Raw genomic sequence first — 13,871 nt, 5'->3', positions numbered from 1 at the left:
GGGGGCAGGGAGCTGAGGTGGAGAGGAAGGAAACAGTTTTCTCAGAGAATAAACGTTATCCATTCCTAATTGAGTTCATTATTTCTGGCTTGCTATTTCAAAGTTACTTATAGAAATGGATTACATTAGAAACAGCTTAAAATATTTTTTTCTTAGGCTTAAATAATGAATTTAAGGCATGTGCAGATTTTAGCTGTGGAGATCTTTGTACCCATCACTATTTGCTAAAACTAATACAATTTAAAGAAAACACATTTCAAATGTATAGTTTTATCAGAAAACAAAAGCAGGCTACAAAGGGGAGGGAGAGGGAAGACTGGAAGAGAGGAATGAAGGCAGGGCTTGGAGCTCGTATGCTATGCTATGCTAAGTCACTTCAGTCGTGTCCGACTCTTTGTGACCCCATAGACAGCAGCCCACCAGGCTCCCCCTTCCCTGGGATTCTCCAGGCAAGAACACTGGAGTGGGTTGCCATTTCCTTCTCCAATCCATGAAAGTGAAGGGTGAAAGTGAAGTCACTCAGTCGTGTCCGACTCTTAGCGACCCCATGGACTGCAGCCTACCAGGCTCCTCCCTCCATGGGATTTTCCCGGCAAGAGTCCTGGAGTGGGGTGCTATTGGGGCTCGTAAGGCCTAGTCTTAGTCTCCACGTCTGCATACACCTGCTGGGCCTCAGCGACTCTATGGCCAGTTCTAAGTTCTTGAGGCAGACGCCCCTCTAAGGAAAGAAAGCCCTTTACATGGAGAGCGGTGAGCTTAGAGGAGTTCTCGTTTCACGTTGTGACTTTCCACCACTTAACAGGCGCACAGTTACTAAACCCCGGCCCTTTGGAGTGCTGGTGAGCGCGCGTTTGACTCCGATTGGGGGCGGGACGGCCGGAAGTCCCGCCCCTCGGAAGTTCTCCCGCCCTCTCGGCGGGAAACGGTCCGGCGTCAAACTAGGCACGCGTGGAGGGAGAAAGGGCGAAACCCAACGCGCTGCGACTTAAGGGTAAAGGCCACAGACTCCACTCTGCGCCTTCGGGCCCTGCCTCATCCCCTCCTGGGAATCCGCCCGTCGCCTCCTGTGGAATGTCTGGGGTGCGTTACACCTCGCCCTAACCTTAACAGACCCACAAGAGGGAATGGAATGAGGTGGCGGGAAGGGGCCCTCCTAAGGAGGCGGCCTTCCCCGGCTGCGGCCTCCACAGGGAAAAAGAAGTGTCACATACCACTTAGGAGGCTTGACCCTGGCAGTTTTCGGTCTGATAGTACTTCAGAATCCCCGGGCGTCTCCCCAGGTTATTCTGATACACGAAGGAGGTGTGCGCTGCTGCGGAGGTCGTTTCTCGGGTCGGGTGTGAGTTCCTATGTGCTGCATCACCTGAGGGGGAAGGCATGTTCAAGGGACTGATTTTCGGACCCACCCACTCTCCTGCGGGTGAATCGCAAGTGATGGGGCCGGCCTCAGGTCGCTAACCAGCGCCCCGCTCACTGCAGGAGTTGGAGAACCCTGGACTAAGAGGGAAAGGCCCGAGGGACCACCTATGCTCTTCAAAAGGAGTTTCCTCCAGCTATTTAGGTGAGCCAGGCCAGGGGGGGTTGCTGCTGCTGCTGCTAAGTCGCTTCAGTCGTGTCCAACTCTGTGTGACCCCATAGACAGCAGCCCACCAGGCCCCCCCGTCCCTGGGATTCTCCAGGCAAGAACACTGGAGTGGGTTGCCATTTCCTTCTCCAATGCATGAAAGTGAAAAGTGAAAGGGAAGTCGCTCAGTCGTGTCCGACTCCTACCGACCCCATGGACTGCAGCCTACCAGGCCCCTCCATCCATGGGATTTCCCAGGCAAGAGTACTGGAGTGGGTTGCCATTTCCTTCTCCAGGGGGTCTTCCTGACCCAGGGATTGAACCGAGGTCCCCTGCATTGCAGGCAGACGCTTTACCATCTGAGCCACCAGGGAAGTTCCTGCCTTCTCCGCCAGGGGGGGTTAAGGAGCGCCAATTGACGAAACAGGGTGGAGTTTGCCCTCCATCTTGGGAAAGACGTCTATCAGTTACCTCTGGAAACTGGGATAAGGTGATGCGGGTGGATGCAGACCGGCGGCTCCAGGCTCCTGAGGCTGGGAGTGCTGATGTAGTGAAATGGCTCCTGGTACTGGCAGCCTGTTTCTGGACCCAGTCGAGTGTTATTTCTGAAGGCAATGGCACCCCACTCCAGTACTCTTGCCTGGAAAATCCCATGGATGGAGGAGCCTGGAAGGCTGCAGTCCGTGGGGTCGCTGAGGGTCGGACACGACTGAGCGACTTCCCTTTCACTTTTCACCTTCATGCATTGGAGAAGGAAATGGCAACCCACTCCAGTGTTCTTGCCTGGAGAATCCCAGGGACGGGGGGGCCTGGTGGGCTGCCGTCTATGGGGTCGCACAGAGTCGGACACGACTGAAGCGACTTAGCAGTAGCAGTAGCAAACTATTGTAAGAGAAAGTTTAACATTACTTGCATACTGGCCCTTTCTCTCCTGCCTTGCCTGCTTTAGAGGAATGTTTCCACGCGAATGAGTCCAAGCTGGGGATCCACTGTCAGCTACTTAGTGGTGGCATTTATTGTGGGATTTTCACCCCTGCCAGCCTTATCCACAGAATGATGTCATTTATCGTTCTAATATTTTGGGGGTGCTATTTAGATTTCAAAAAGCTTTTCATGTTAACATGTTCTAGACCACATAAGTAATGTTCAGCTCCTTTACTTACTTAAGTTTTAATTTGAGCTTGGGGAATTTATTGAGTGAAACCTGTAACTAGGGTAGTTTCTTTCTGGTACCTGGGGGGTGAGGAGGGTGATGGGGGGAGGAATCCCTTTTTTCCTCTTGTGAGAATGCAGTAAATGATTTTGAAATCTTGTTCATGACAGTTTGCATCTATTCACTAACTTCTGAAAATAAACTTAACAATATGCTTTATTGGAGCAGGTGCTTTTGTTCTTGGGAATATACTGTATTTTATACTTTAAAATTAATTTTATAATTATTAATCACTTGAAAGTTATAACTTGTCCTTTGCCGTGGATGTTTTTAAATATGTAGCAAGTAAATATAATGACTTGTTTTTAATGTTACTAGATATTTGGCAAACTTTATTTTACTGTATAACTTTATTTAAAAATGGTATAAAAAAGGGGACTAGAAGGTAGTTTGTGTTGTCAGTTTCAATTTAAAAGTTATATCCCTCTTTAATAATGAAAATCTTATTAAAAAGCAGATCGACTAAAATGAAGGAACTAGTCCTTAAACTATCTCACAAAGCAAAAACCTCCATGTATGATACAATGGACTATTTTTTTAGCAGAAATATTTTTAATTGGAAGATAATTACTTTAGAATGCTGTGTTGGTTTCTGTCATACAATAGCATGAATCGGCCATAAATGTACATATGTCCTCCCTTTTGAACCTCCCTCTCACCCCTACTCCATCCCACCCTTCTAGGTTGTCACAGAGCTCCCCGTGCTTTACAGCATCTTTCCACTAGCTTTCTGTTTTACACATGGTCATGTATATGTTTCAGTGTTACTCTCTCAATTCATCCCACCTTGTCCTTCCCCACTGAATAGACTAATGTTTCAACAGATTGCTTTTTAATCTAGTCTTTTTCCAAATCTTAACACATTTGCTCATAGACAACTCAACCTTTAAAAAAGAATGAAAATTTTCCTGTATACTTTTATGTATATATAGTATGTCTCTTTATAACATGTCTCCAAATTATATGTAGGAGACAGAGTAACGGGGGATAAGAGTGTAGCCCTTACCTCAGTTTTCTTGATTCTCATTTCAGCTCTGTCACTTACTAGCTGTTTGAACTTGGACAAATTGTTACTTTCTCCTCGTCTATCCTTATAGCTCCCTTGCATGGTTGCTGTAAAGACTAAAAATAATAGGTTTATAGAGGTTTACAGGGCCTGACCTACCATTGGACTTGCTGAACATTAGAAGCTTCTATTACAAAACCTGTGAAAAATGAGAAACAGTGAAATAAAACACTACCAGCTAAAGACAGCAAGTGTTAATATGTTGCTGTTTTCCATCTAATTTTATATTTGCCTCTAGATAGTTGGGGTCATACTGTAGATAAAATTTTGAGTCTTGCTCTTTTTGATTATATTGTAACATAAGCATTTTTCCATGTTATCAAACATTTCAAGTAAATGTCAATATTCTTGTAACAATATCCTATCCTGTGGATATACTATGATGTACCTACCCATTCCTTTTTTAATGGAATATTTAGGTTAAAAAACTGCCAAAACTAGTAAACGTGTGTGTGCACGTGTACTAAGTCACTTTAGTCACGTCCGACTCTGTGTGACCTTGTGGACTGTAGCCTGCCAGGCTCCCCTGTCCATGGGATTCTCCAGGCAAAAATACTGGAGTGGATTGCCAGTGGCCTCTTCCAGGCGGTCTTCCTGACCCAGGGATTGAACCCATGTCTCTTACATCTCCTGCATTGGCAGGCATAGGGTCCATGGGGTCGCAAAGAGCTGGACATGACTGAGCAACTGAACTGAACTGAACTGATTGGCAGGCAGGTTCTATACTGCTAGCACCACCTGGGAAGCCCCCAGTAAATATGTGTATATTACTTTATAAAAGATTTGCATATTTGTCATTAAATTTTTTGTTGGGAATTTTAATTTTGAGAGTAAGAATGAGCAATAGAATAATTGTCTCCCTTTAACTACATAGTATTGGGTTAAATAAGAATTTTTGAATTCTTTGAGTCCTGATTTATTGTTCTAAGAAGTTGACTGGACCCTGATATCTTTTTCTAAAAAAATCAGTTTAGCATTTTAAAGTAAAGAATGTGAGAGGCCATATTAGGGTTGCCAGTTATTTTTAAAATTCTTCTAATGAATGATTTATAAACAAAGATTTAAGCTTGAACGTAAGCAGAAGTTGTTAGAAAAAAACTTTAGTATTAAGCTAAGCTTGTGAAGAGAAATGCACATCTAAAGAGTGTGTGTGTATTTGTGTTCTAAACCTCTGATTCATGGAGGGGTGCCCAATCTGAAATGATGGGAGGAAAATTTACAGAAAAGGAAATAAGGAAGGAGGAGCAGAGCAGTTAGATTCAATCAATAATTCATGTGTTTGTTTAATAAAACCTATTGAACCTTAAGTGCCTGTAGAACTTAAGAATGTGAGGTGCATTCATGTATGTTCTCAATTTTAATTCTTGTAACAACTCTATAAAGTTGGAAATTTCTATTTTATAGATGAGGAAACTGAGCCACAGAGAACTTAAGTATACCTAATATCTAGTAAGTTTCAGGGGCTTCCCTGGTGGCTCAGTGGTAAAGAATCTACCCTGCCAGTTCAGGAGATATGAGTTTGATCCCTGGGTCAGGAAGATCTACTGGAGAAGGAAATGGCAACCCAATCCAGTATTCTTGCCTGGAGAATCGCATGGACAGTGTAGCCTGGCGGGCTACAGTCCATGGGGTTGCAGAGTCGGACACGACTGAGCGCATGTGTTCTTTTCCTACTCCTTTGCATACTGCACTTCTGGAAATCTCAAAATAGATTTAAATTGAGAGAATACCTTTATCTTATAGATGAAATATAAGGAAAAAGAATGCAGACAAGCATGCAAAGTGAGGACACAAAGAAAATACAAGGTGAGAAATTTATGGATCATATATCTGGGATTTGTTTTTTAGTCTATTTGTGGAATATACTGCAGATTATCTGACAGGCTCCAGGAATTGAAAGAATTATTCAGTAATTTACATAAATATTTATTAAACATCTAGTCTGTACCAGTCACACTGACTTCAGGAAACTGACATTCTAATGGGAGATGGCATGCTGATAATTAGAATACCATATGATAGCTGATTCAATGGAGGTATATGTAATAACTGTGGAAACCTGAGAGGACCACCAGCAAATTTCAGACTTGTCTTCAGAAAAATGGAAATTTAATTCATGGAAATGGAGGAGGTTAACCAGAGAGGAAATACTAAAATATAATAGGCTGGGAAATAGTACTCCCCGATGGACCCCATCACATCAGGGTTTGGCTGAGGAAGAGGACCACCCCCAAAAAAGACTAAGAAAAACATTTCAGAAAGGTAAAGAGACAGGAATGTGGTATTTGGGAAATTAGCCTTATGAGAATGCTTTGAGAAAGGCCTTCTTATTACCCTCATACCCAAGAGGCTCAGTCTTAAATGTCACAGATGATGACTGAAGTATCCACTGGACTTAATTTGTTTTATCAATAGTAAACTTAATAGATTTCAGCCAGATTGCAGTATATTGAGGTCTGGGTGGGAAATAATCTGGAGACAGTATGAATAGCTTGGTGGTGGTTGTTTAGTTGCTAAGTCATGTCCAACTCTTTGCAACCCCATGAACTGTAGCCTGCCAGGCTCCTCTGTCTGTGGGATTTCCCAGGCAAGAATACTGGAGTGGGTTGCCATTTGCTTCTCTAGAGGATCTTCCTGATCCAGGGATCAAACTCACGTCTCCTGCATCGCAGGCGGATTCTTTACCATTGAGGCACCAGGGATTCCCATGAATAGCTTGCTCTTCTTCAGAGCTTATCTGAAGATATATGGCAGTAACTAGAGGGTGGTTGTAATGTTAAGGATTGTAGAAGAGGTACAGAGATAAGAGAATTTGTGAAGGGACTTTCCTGGTGGTCTAGTGGTTAAGACTTCACACTTCCACTGTAGGGGGCTGGGTTCTGTCCCTGGTCAGGGAACTAGATTCTACATGCTGCAGCTAAGACTTTGCATGCCACAACTAACAAGATCCTGCATGCTGCACCTGAAAAGACCCCTCATACTCCAACTAAAAGATTCCACATTCCAGAAGAAGGTAGGAGATCCTTCATGCCACAACTAAGATGTGGCACAGCCAAATATATATATATATATATTTTTTTTAAGTTTTATAGTTTCAAATTTTACATTTAGAACTACAGTTCTAATTAGTTTTTGTATACAGTGTGAATAATGGATTCAAGCTTTGTTTTATTGTTTTTTTGAATATGAATATCCAGTTGTTCCAACACCATTTGTTGAAAAGGCTATGCTTTCTTCTCTACATTGCCTTTTTTTTTAAAAAAAAATAGCCACTCCTATATATGGGTTTATTTTTGAACTGTATTCTGTTTCATTTATCTGTTTATCTGTTGATGCCATACTATACTCTTGATTACTGTAGGTTTGTATTAAGTCTTGAAATTAAAGACAGTTGAGTCTTCCATCTTTACTCTTCTCTTTCAGAATTGTTTGGCTATTTTAGGTCCTTTGCATTTCCATATGAATTTTTAAATCAGCTTGTCAACTTGTACCAAAATAGCCTGTTGGGATTGCATTGAATCTCTAGATCAATTTGGGGGAGAACTGACATCTTAACAGTATTTAATCTTCTTACCCGTGAACAAGGTGTATCACTTCCTTTATTTCAGTCTTCTTTAATACCTCACCGTATTTTTTAGTTTTAGTGTGTATGTAATTCACATCTTTTGCCAGTAAAACTTCTTTTTCTCTTTTTTGGCCACAGCTTGTGCAGGATCCTAGTTCCCTAACCAGGGATCAACCCTGTACCACCTGCAATGCAAGCACAGAGTCTTAACCCCCGTACCACCAGGGAACTTCCAGTGTTTCATATTTCTTATGCCATTTTAATGGGCATTGGTTTTGAGTTTCAGTTTCCAATTATTTATTGCTGGTATATAGAAATGTTACTGATTTTTGCATATTAGTGGATATTCTGAAACCTTACTATACTCACTTATTAGTTCGGTAGCTATTTTGCAGATTCCATCAGATTATCTACATAGAAGGCCATGTCGTATGTGAATACTGATAGTTTTATTACTTCCTTCCTAATTTGGATGCCTTTTCTTTTTTCTTACCTGATGGCACTGGCTAGACTCTCTAGTGCAATGATAAATGGAATGTTAAATAGAATGACATTGGCTAGCTTCTCCAGTACAATGGTAAACATCTCTGTCTTGTTCCTTAGGGAGAAAGAATGAATTCTTTCTCTGCTAAGTATGATATTTACTGTAGGGTTTTTGGTAGATATACTTCATCAGGTTAAGGAGGTTCCTTTCTATTTCAAGTTTGCTGAATTTTTTTTTAGATCAGAAATGAAATTTTATTTTATCAAATGCTTTTTTTGCGTATACTAAATGACGTATTCTGTTTTAGTTTGTTGTATTACATTGATTTTTAAAATCATAAACTAATCCTGCATTCCTAGGATAAACTCATTTGGTCATGATGCATTATTATTTTAATTTATTTTTGAATTCAACTTGTTAAAATTGTTTAGAGTTTTTTGCATGTATGTTTGTGAGGGATATTGGTCTGTAGTTTTCTTTTTTCCTTTCTAATGACTTAGTTTTAATATTAGAATGAGGAAATAATACTTTCCTAAAATAAGTTTTAAAGTGTTATTTCTTTTGAAACTTTTTGGAAAACTGTGTAGAATTGACATTATTTCTTCCTTAAATGTTGGGAAGAATTTATGGATGAAGCCATCTGAACCTGGGGTTTTCTTTATAGAAAGGTTTTAAACTATGATTTCAATCTGTTTCATATATATATATATATATATATAATATTTATTTCTTCTTGGGCGAGTTTTGGTAATTTGTTTCTTTGAAGCAACTTGTCCATTCACCTAAGTCATTGAATCTGTAGGTATGAAGTTGTACATGATCATTATTATCTTTTGAATATCTTTAGAAGCTATGTTGATGCATCTGTCTCAGTCTGATATTGGTAATTTTTATCTTTGCTCTTTTTTTTCCTGATCAGTTTGTCTAGGGGTTTATTGGTTTTACTGATGTCCTCAAAGACCCGGCTCTGCAGTTCAGCTTGGATCTTTATGATTTCCTTCCTTCTGCTTATTCCTTACCCTTTCACTAGTTTCTTTTAGGTGGAAGCTGAGATCATTAATATCTGACTTTCTTCTTTTATAATGTAGACATTTAGCATTACACATTTCTCCTAAACACTGATTTAGTAGCATCCCACAAATTCTTTTTTTTTTTGGAGGTGTGTATGCTTCATGGCTTGTGGGATCTTAGTTCTCCAACCAGGGATCAAACCCAGGCCCCAGCACTGAAAGTGCTAAGTCTTAACTACTGGACCATCAGGCAATTAGTACATCCCACCAATTCTAATATACTGTATTTCACTTTCATTCAGTTCATTCTAAATAAATATTTAAACCAAAGTAGCTTTAATTACCAGAGAAGGCAATGGCACCCCACTCCAGTACTCTTGCCTGGAAAATCCCATGGATGGAGGAGCCTGATAGGCTGCAGTCCATGGGGTCGCTAAGAGTCAGACACAACTGAGCGACTTCACTTTCACCTTTCACTTTCATGCATTGAAGAAGGAAATGGCAACCCACTCCGGTATTCTTGCCTGGAGAATCCCAAGGACGGGGGAGCCTGGTGGCTGCTGTCTATGGGGTCGCACAGAGTCGGACACGACTGAAGCAACTTAGCAGCAGCAGCAGCAGCAGCTTTAATTAAAGAGAATAATAATTGTATTTTCTTTTCCTATATTTTGTGTGAGGGGAAAATCAAATAATTATAAGAAGCTCATTTCAAGTTGTTTTATTTAAGGAGCATCTTTCTTTTACATATTTTTAGTCCTTGTTAGATTTTTAAAAAGTAATACATGTTATTTAAAAAACAAAAATATGTATTTTGAGGGTGAAACTTAAGTGATTAGGTTTTGAAAGGAAATGTTTAAAATAATGAAATTTTTGTTCTTTAGAAGTGAAGACTGACCTGAACTTATTATTGGAGTGTCTGAAGTATCAAATGGACAATGCTTTTTCACAAAAGGAAGCTTTGGTTACTATTCATTCAATTTGCCAACAAAACAGTAAGACTTGATAGTGAAATTTTGTTTGTGATTCTTTGTAGTATTGTGATATACGAAATATGCATTGTTCTTTCTCTTCTATTCAGTTATTTTATATGTTACTATGTTCATGTGATTTATTGTCCTTAAAAGAATAATTATAATAAATCTTCTTTGTTTTGTCTGCACATTTTACAGGTAATGCAGGTCTTTATTTTCGGGAAATTGGTGGTTTGATGTTTGTGAAAAATCTTGCAAAGTCAAGTGAACATAGTATGGTAAAAGAAGCAGCCTTATATACATTAGGAGCTGTTGCAGAGCAAAATGGTAAAATATGAAAACTTTATTTCACTTTCCTAAGCATTGTGTTTTACTTTAACAAACTATTGAAGTATAATTTTAGAATTAAATTTTTTACATGTCTGGATAGTTTTATCCAAATGTTTTATTTAAATTAATGCATGCCAAATATTTTATTTAACTTTTTAACTAATGAGGGAAGCAGTAAAATGTTAAAACTGCTTCAAAAGTAATGGCAAAAAACAGTGCTGTAGACTTTTGGGAAAGCTGAATATTATGAACAGGTACATAACTAGTCAGTGTCTGCAGGTCAAAGATCAGTTGCATTCTACTGGTCAAAATGTTTTGCATTTCTGTGGACAAGAATAACTTGGGTCACTATCAGTTTTCTAGAGTTATGAAATAGCCCAAAGACAGTAAAAGGCACAAATAATCTAGAAAGAAGGCTAGATAGGACATTCAGTACTTGTTATCATCCATTTCGAAATCTTTCATAATTTTTTTCTTGCCAATAGTTGGAAACATTTTTTTACTTTTGTCTTTTACTATGCTTATCCCCCCCTTTTTTTTTGGCCATACAAAAGTTTTTTTATTTTTATAAAAATAAATTCATCATTCTTTTCCTTTCTTGTTTCTGAATTTTGAATCGGAGGAAGTTTTCCCATATTCCCAGATTATAGAGGAATCCACCCACGTTTTCTTTTGGTACTTGTGTGACTTTATTTTTTACTTTTGCATATTTTATTCTTTTTGTATTTTCCTGGGGTATGAGATGATGAATGGTTCCAGTTTTATGTGGCAATCCAGCTATCCCAACTCTTCTTATTGTAAAGTAGATCTTTTTCACATTGATTTGAGATGCAGCCACTATCACTTAGTGAGTCTATCTCTAGTTTTTCTATTCTGTTCACTGTCTGTATATTTGGGTACTTGAATCAGAATATTAAGGTAACCCACAACCATCTTGTATGTGGATAAAGATGTTTTGGGTGCTTGGCCGCTCAGTTGTGTCCGACTCTTTGCGACCCCACGGACTGTTTCCTGCCAACTCCTCTGTCCATGGGATTCTTTAGGCAAGAACACTGGAATGGGTTGCCATTTCCTTCTCCATGTTTTGGGTGTGGCTGACAAAAATATTTTTTTTGTAGTGTACCTGAAATGAAGTTAAATCTAAACCATCAATTTGTCAAATAACTTTATATTCTTATATTTTCATCTATTAACTTCATCACTTGTTTTGAGAATAAGTTAAGCTCTAGGCACTGGGGATAAATAAGACATTGCCTTTGCCTTTGAGAGTGTCTAAAAACTGTTTTAGACACTGGATATATGTGTTCAAATTATGTTTTACAATTCTGCTTATTGCATGATTATCACCAACGAACCCCTCCTTATCAGGTAGGTATCATTTTTGCTTTTTGGAAAGATATTTTTATATCTAGAAGAGTCTTTAAAAATAGCACAACTATCATTTACCCCCTTTTCTAAAGCAGGTTTCTGAATTTTCTTAAATTTTTTTGGCTACATTTTGTTACTTCTCCTCAAATTTTTGGGTCATGTTTTATCTTATATTTTGTTAGGCTTAATTTTGAAATGTAGTTACTGAAAATTCTATGAGATTGCAATACATGCTTTAGAGCTAGGTCAAGTCCTTCTGATTAAAATACTGCTTCTTTGGTCTGCTAATTGAGTAAGCACTTAAATTTGTCAGAATTTGTTATATGACTGATGAATGTCAGTGAAATGAGACTTGGTTGAGAACCATCCATAATGGCAATTTTATATTTTGTTCAGCATATTTTAAAACTTGTTTGTGCTAATACATAGAAATTAAAATTATATTTTCATGTTTCAGTTTACTGTCAGCAGACTTTGTGTACTTCAGAATTGTTTGAAGACTTAACTTGGTTCTTATCTAACAGTGATTCAAACACAAATTTGAAAAGAATGTCTGTCTATGTTATTTTGGTTCTGGTTTCAAATAACAGTAAGTACATTCTCTTATGTTATAGAAATATTTTTTAAAATAATAAATTGGGACAGTATTAATCTTTTTATTCTAGTCAGTGCCTTTTAAAACCTTACTAACTTTTTAGAACTACTGGTTCTAAAGACAATATAGCATGATTTTAATTATTTAATATTTATTAATTTAAAAAATAGTAAAGTGATTTGTATTATTTAACTAGCATTGAAAAGGAATGGGATTAAAAGCAAAAGAGAAGCATTTAATGAATTGTTGTTTCGACACTAAGTCATGTCCAACTCTTTTGTGACCCCCATGGACTATAGCCTACCAGGCTCCTCTGTCCAGGGGATTTCTCAGGCAAGGATACTGGAGTGGGTTGCCATTTCCTTCTCCAGGAGATCTTCCTGACCCAGGGATCGAACCCATGTCTCCTGCACTGGCAGGCAGATTCTTTACTGCTGAGCCACCAGGGAAGCCCCATTTAATGAATTTATTGGGTTGATTTTCCATTGAATTGGCCATTCAGTTATCATCAGATTTAAGGTCATTATATCAGTCAGCAATGACCTTAAATTTCATGTAGCTCTTGGCTAAAGTTTTACTTTGCTTTTGTTGTTTTAGTTTTATTTTGGAATAATCTTAGCTTCACAAAAAGTTGCAAAGATATTATATAGAGTGTTCCTGTATACCTCTTGCTCAGGCTAAAGGCTATTTTTTTGTTGCTTTATTTAGATCTTCAAATTGTTAGAAATTTTATATGCATTTAAATGCTTCTAGATTTTATTTTTTCAGTTTTTAATATTTTAAATTATTTTTTTCTATTTTGGAGCATATTTTGGTACTATAATACAGAACTATGCAAAATAAATGTTTTGTGATTTTTAGAGGAAATTTGAATACTGTCATTCTCTAAGCATAAGTAATACATTTTCCATAATAATCTTGATTATATATTTTTTACCTACTTTAACTCTGTATTGTACTTTATAATACTTTAAAATGGCTGAAAGTTATTTATTAAAAGTACTGCTTAAATGTTGTTTTCCATTTGTGCAAAATTATTTTCTAAACAGAAATCTTTCATGTAATACATGGCAATTTTTTTAAGGGACTGGACAGACACTTGTGAGAGAAACAGGTTGTATTTCAGTTCTATCACAGTTGTTCAAGTAAGTAAATATATGTTTCTTCTTACTAATTATTCATAGCTTAATACCTTAACACATATGTATTAATTACTTTCTTTACTCTTTAACCTAATAGGACTGTTCTTTCAAAATATGAGTTGAATTTGTCAGATGAAAGTGCTTTTCAGAGTTATCAGTTGTGGTCTTCAGTGTGTAGTACTCTTTGTGTCTGTGTCAACAATCCTCAAAATGGTAATTATCTCAAATATTTAAATACAAAAAAAGACTAAAAACAAATAAAAAGCTGATATTTTCCAAGTATACTAAAATATGATTGCCTTTATCCCTTTCAGATGAAAATCAAATGCTTTGCTGCTCACTTTTTACGCATGCTAATGACTGGCTGATAAATTGCATGAAAGCTGAGATAATTCGCCCTATTTGCTCATTTATTGGACTCACTCTTGCAAATAACAGTAAGTATTCATTATTCTCCAGGCTTTATTTGAAGAACTATATTTCAAAGCATAACCTATTGAATTAATTAATGAATTCCAAGTAAATTGGGTCATTTTGGATGCATTTTACTATTGTATAAGTTA

At 37.9% G+C, this 13,871-nt stretch overlaps 1 protein-coding gene across 27 annotated transcripts in view; it reads left to right on the top strand.

Moving 5' to 3' along the window:
* The first annotated feature begins 59 nt into the window (after positions 1–59).
* TERB1 (telomere repeat binding bouquet formation protein 1) overlaps positions 60–13,871 on the top strand; it is a 33,245-nt gene continuing 19,433 nt past the window's right edge. For 8 of the 27 annotated variants that reach the window (XM_086351019.1, XM_086351024.1, XM_086351005.1 and 5 more), the window contains exons 1-8: positions 930–1,080; positions 1,480–1,561; positions 9,784–9,894; positions 10,072–10,200; positions 12,029–12,160; positions 13,251–13,311; positions 13,406–13,521; positions 13,623–13,745. In XM_086351019.1, coding sequence (XP_086207145.1) covers positions 1,072–1,080; positions 1,480–1,561; positions 9,784–9,894; positions 10,072–10,200; positions 12,029–12,160; positions 13,251–13,311; positions 13,406–13,521; positions 13,623–13,745 — 763 coding nt within the window. In that variant the 5' untranslated portion in view covers positions 930–1,071. Of the gene's footprint in view, positions 1,081–1,280; positions 1,562–5,586; positions 5,650–9,783; positions 9,895–10,071; positions 10,201–12,028; positions 12,161–13,250; positions 13,312–13,405; positions 13,522–13,622; positions 13,746–13,871 lie in introns of all 27 variants that reach the window. The other 19 variants (XM_086351022.1, XM_086351011.1, XM_086351020.1 and 16 more) reach the window with 7 other exon arrangements.

This window comes from Bos grunniens, chromosome 18 (assembly GCF_055505025.1).
Source record: "Bos grunniens cultivar Pamir isolate PY7600 chromosome 18, Bosgru_T2T1.0, whole genome shotgun sequence".
Taxonomy (NCBI): Eukaryota; Metazoa; Chordata; class Mammalia; order Artiodactyla; family Bovidae; genus Bos; species Bos grunniens.
This window is presented reverse-complemented; position numbering and strand designations above follow the sequence as displayed.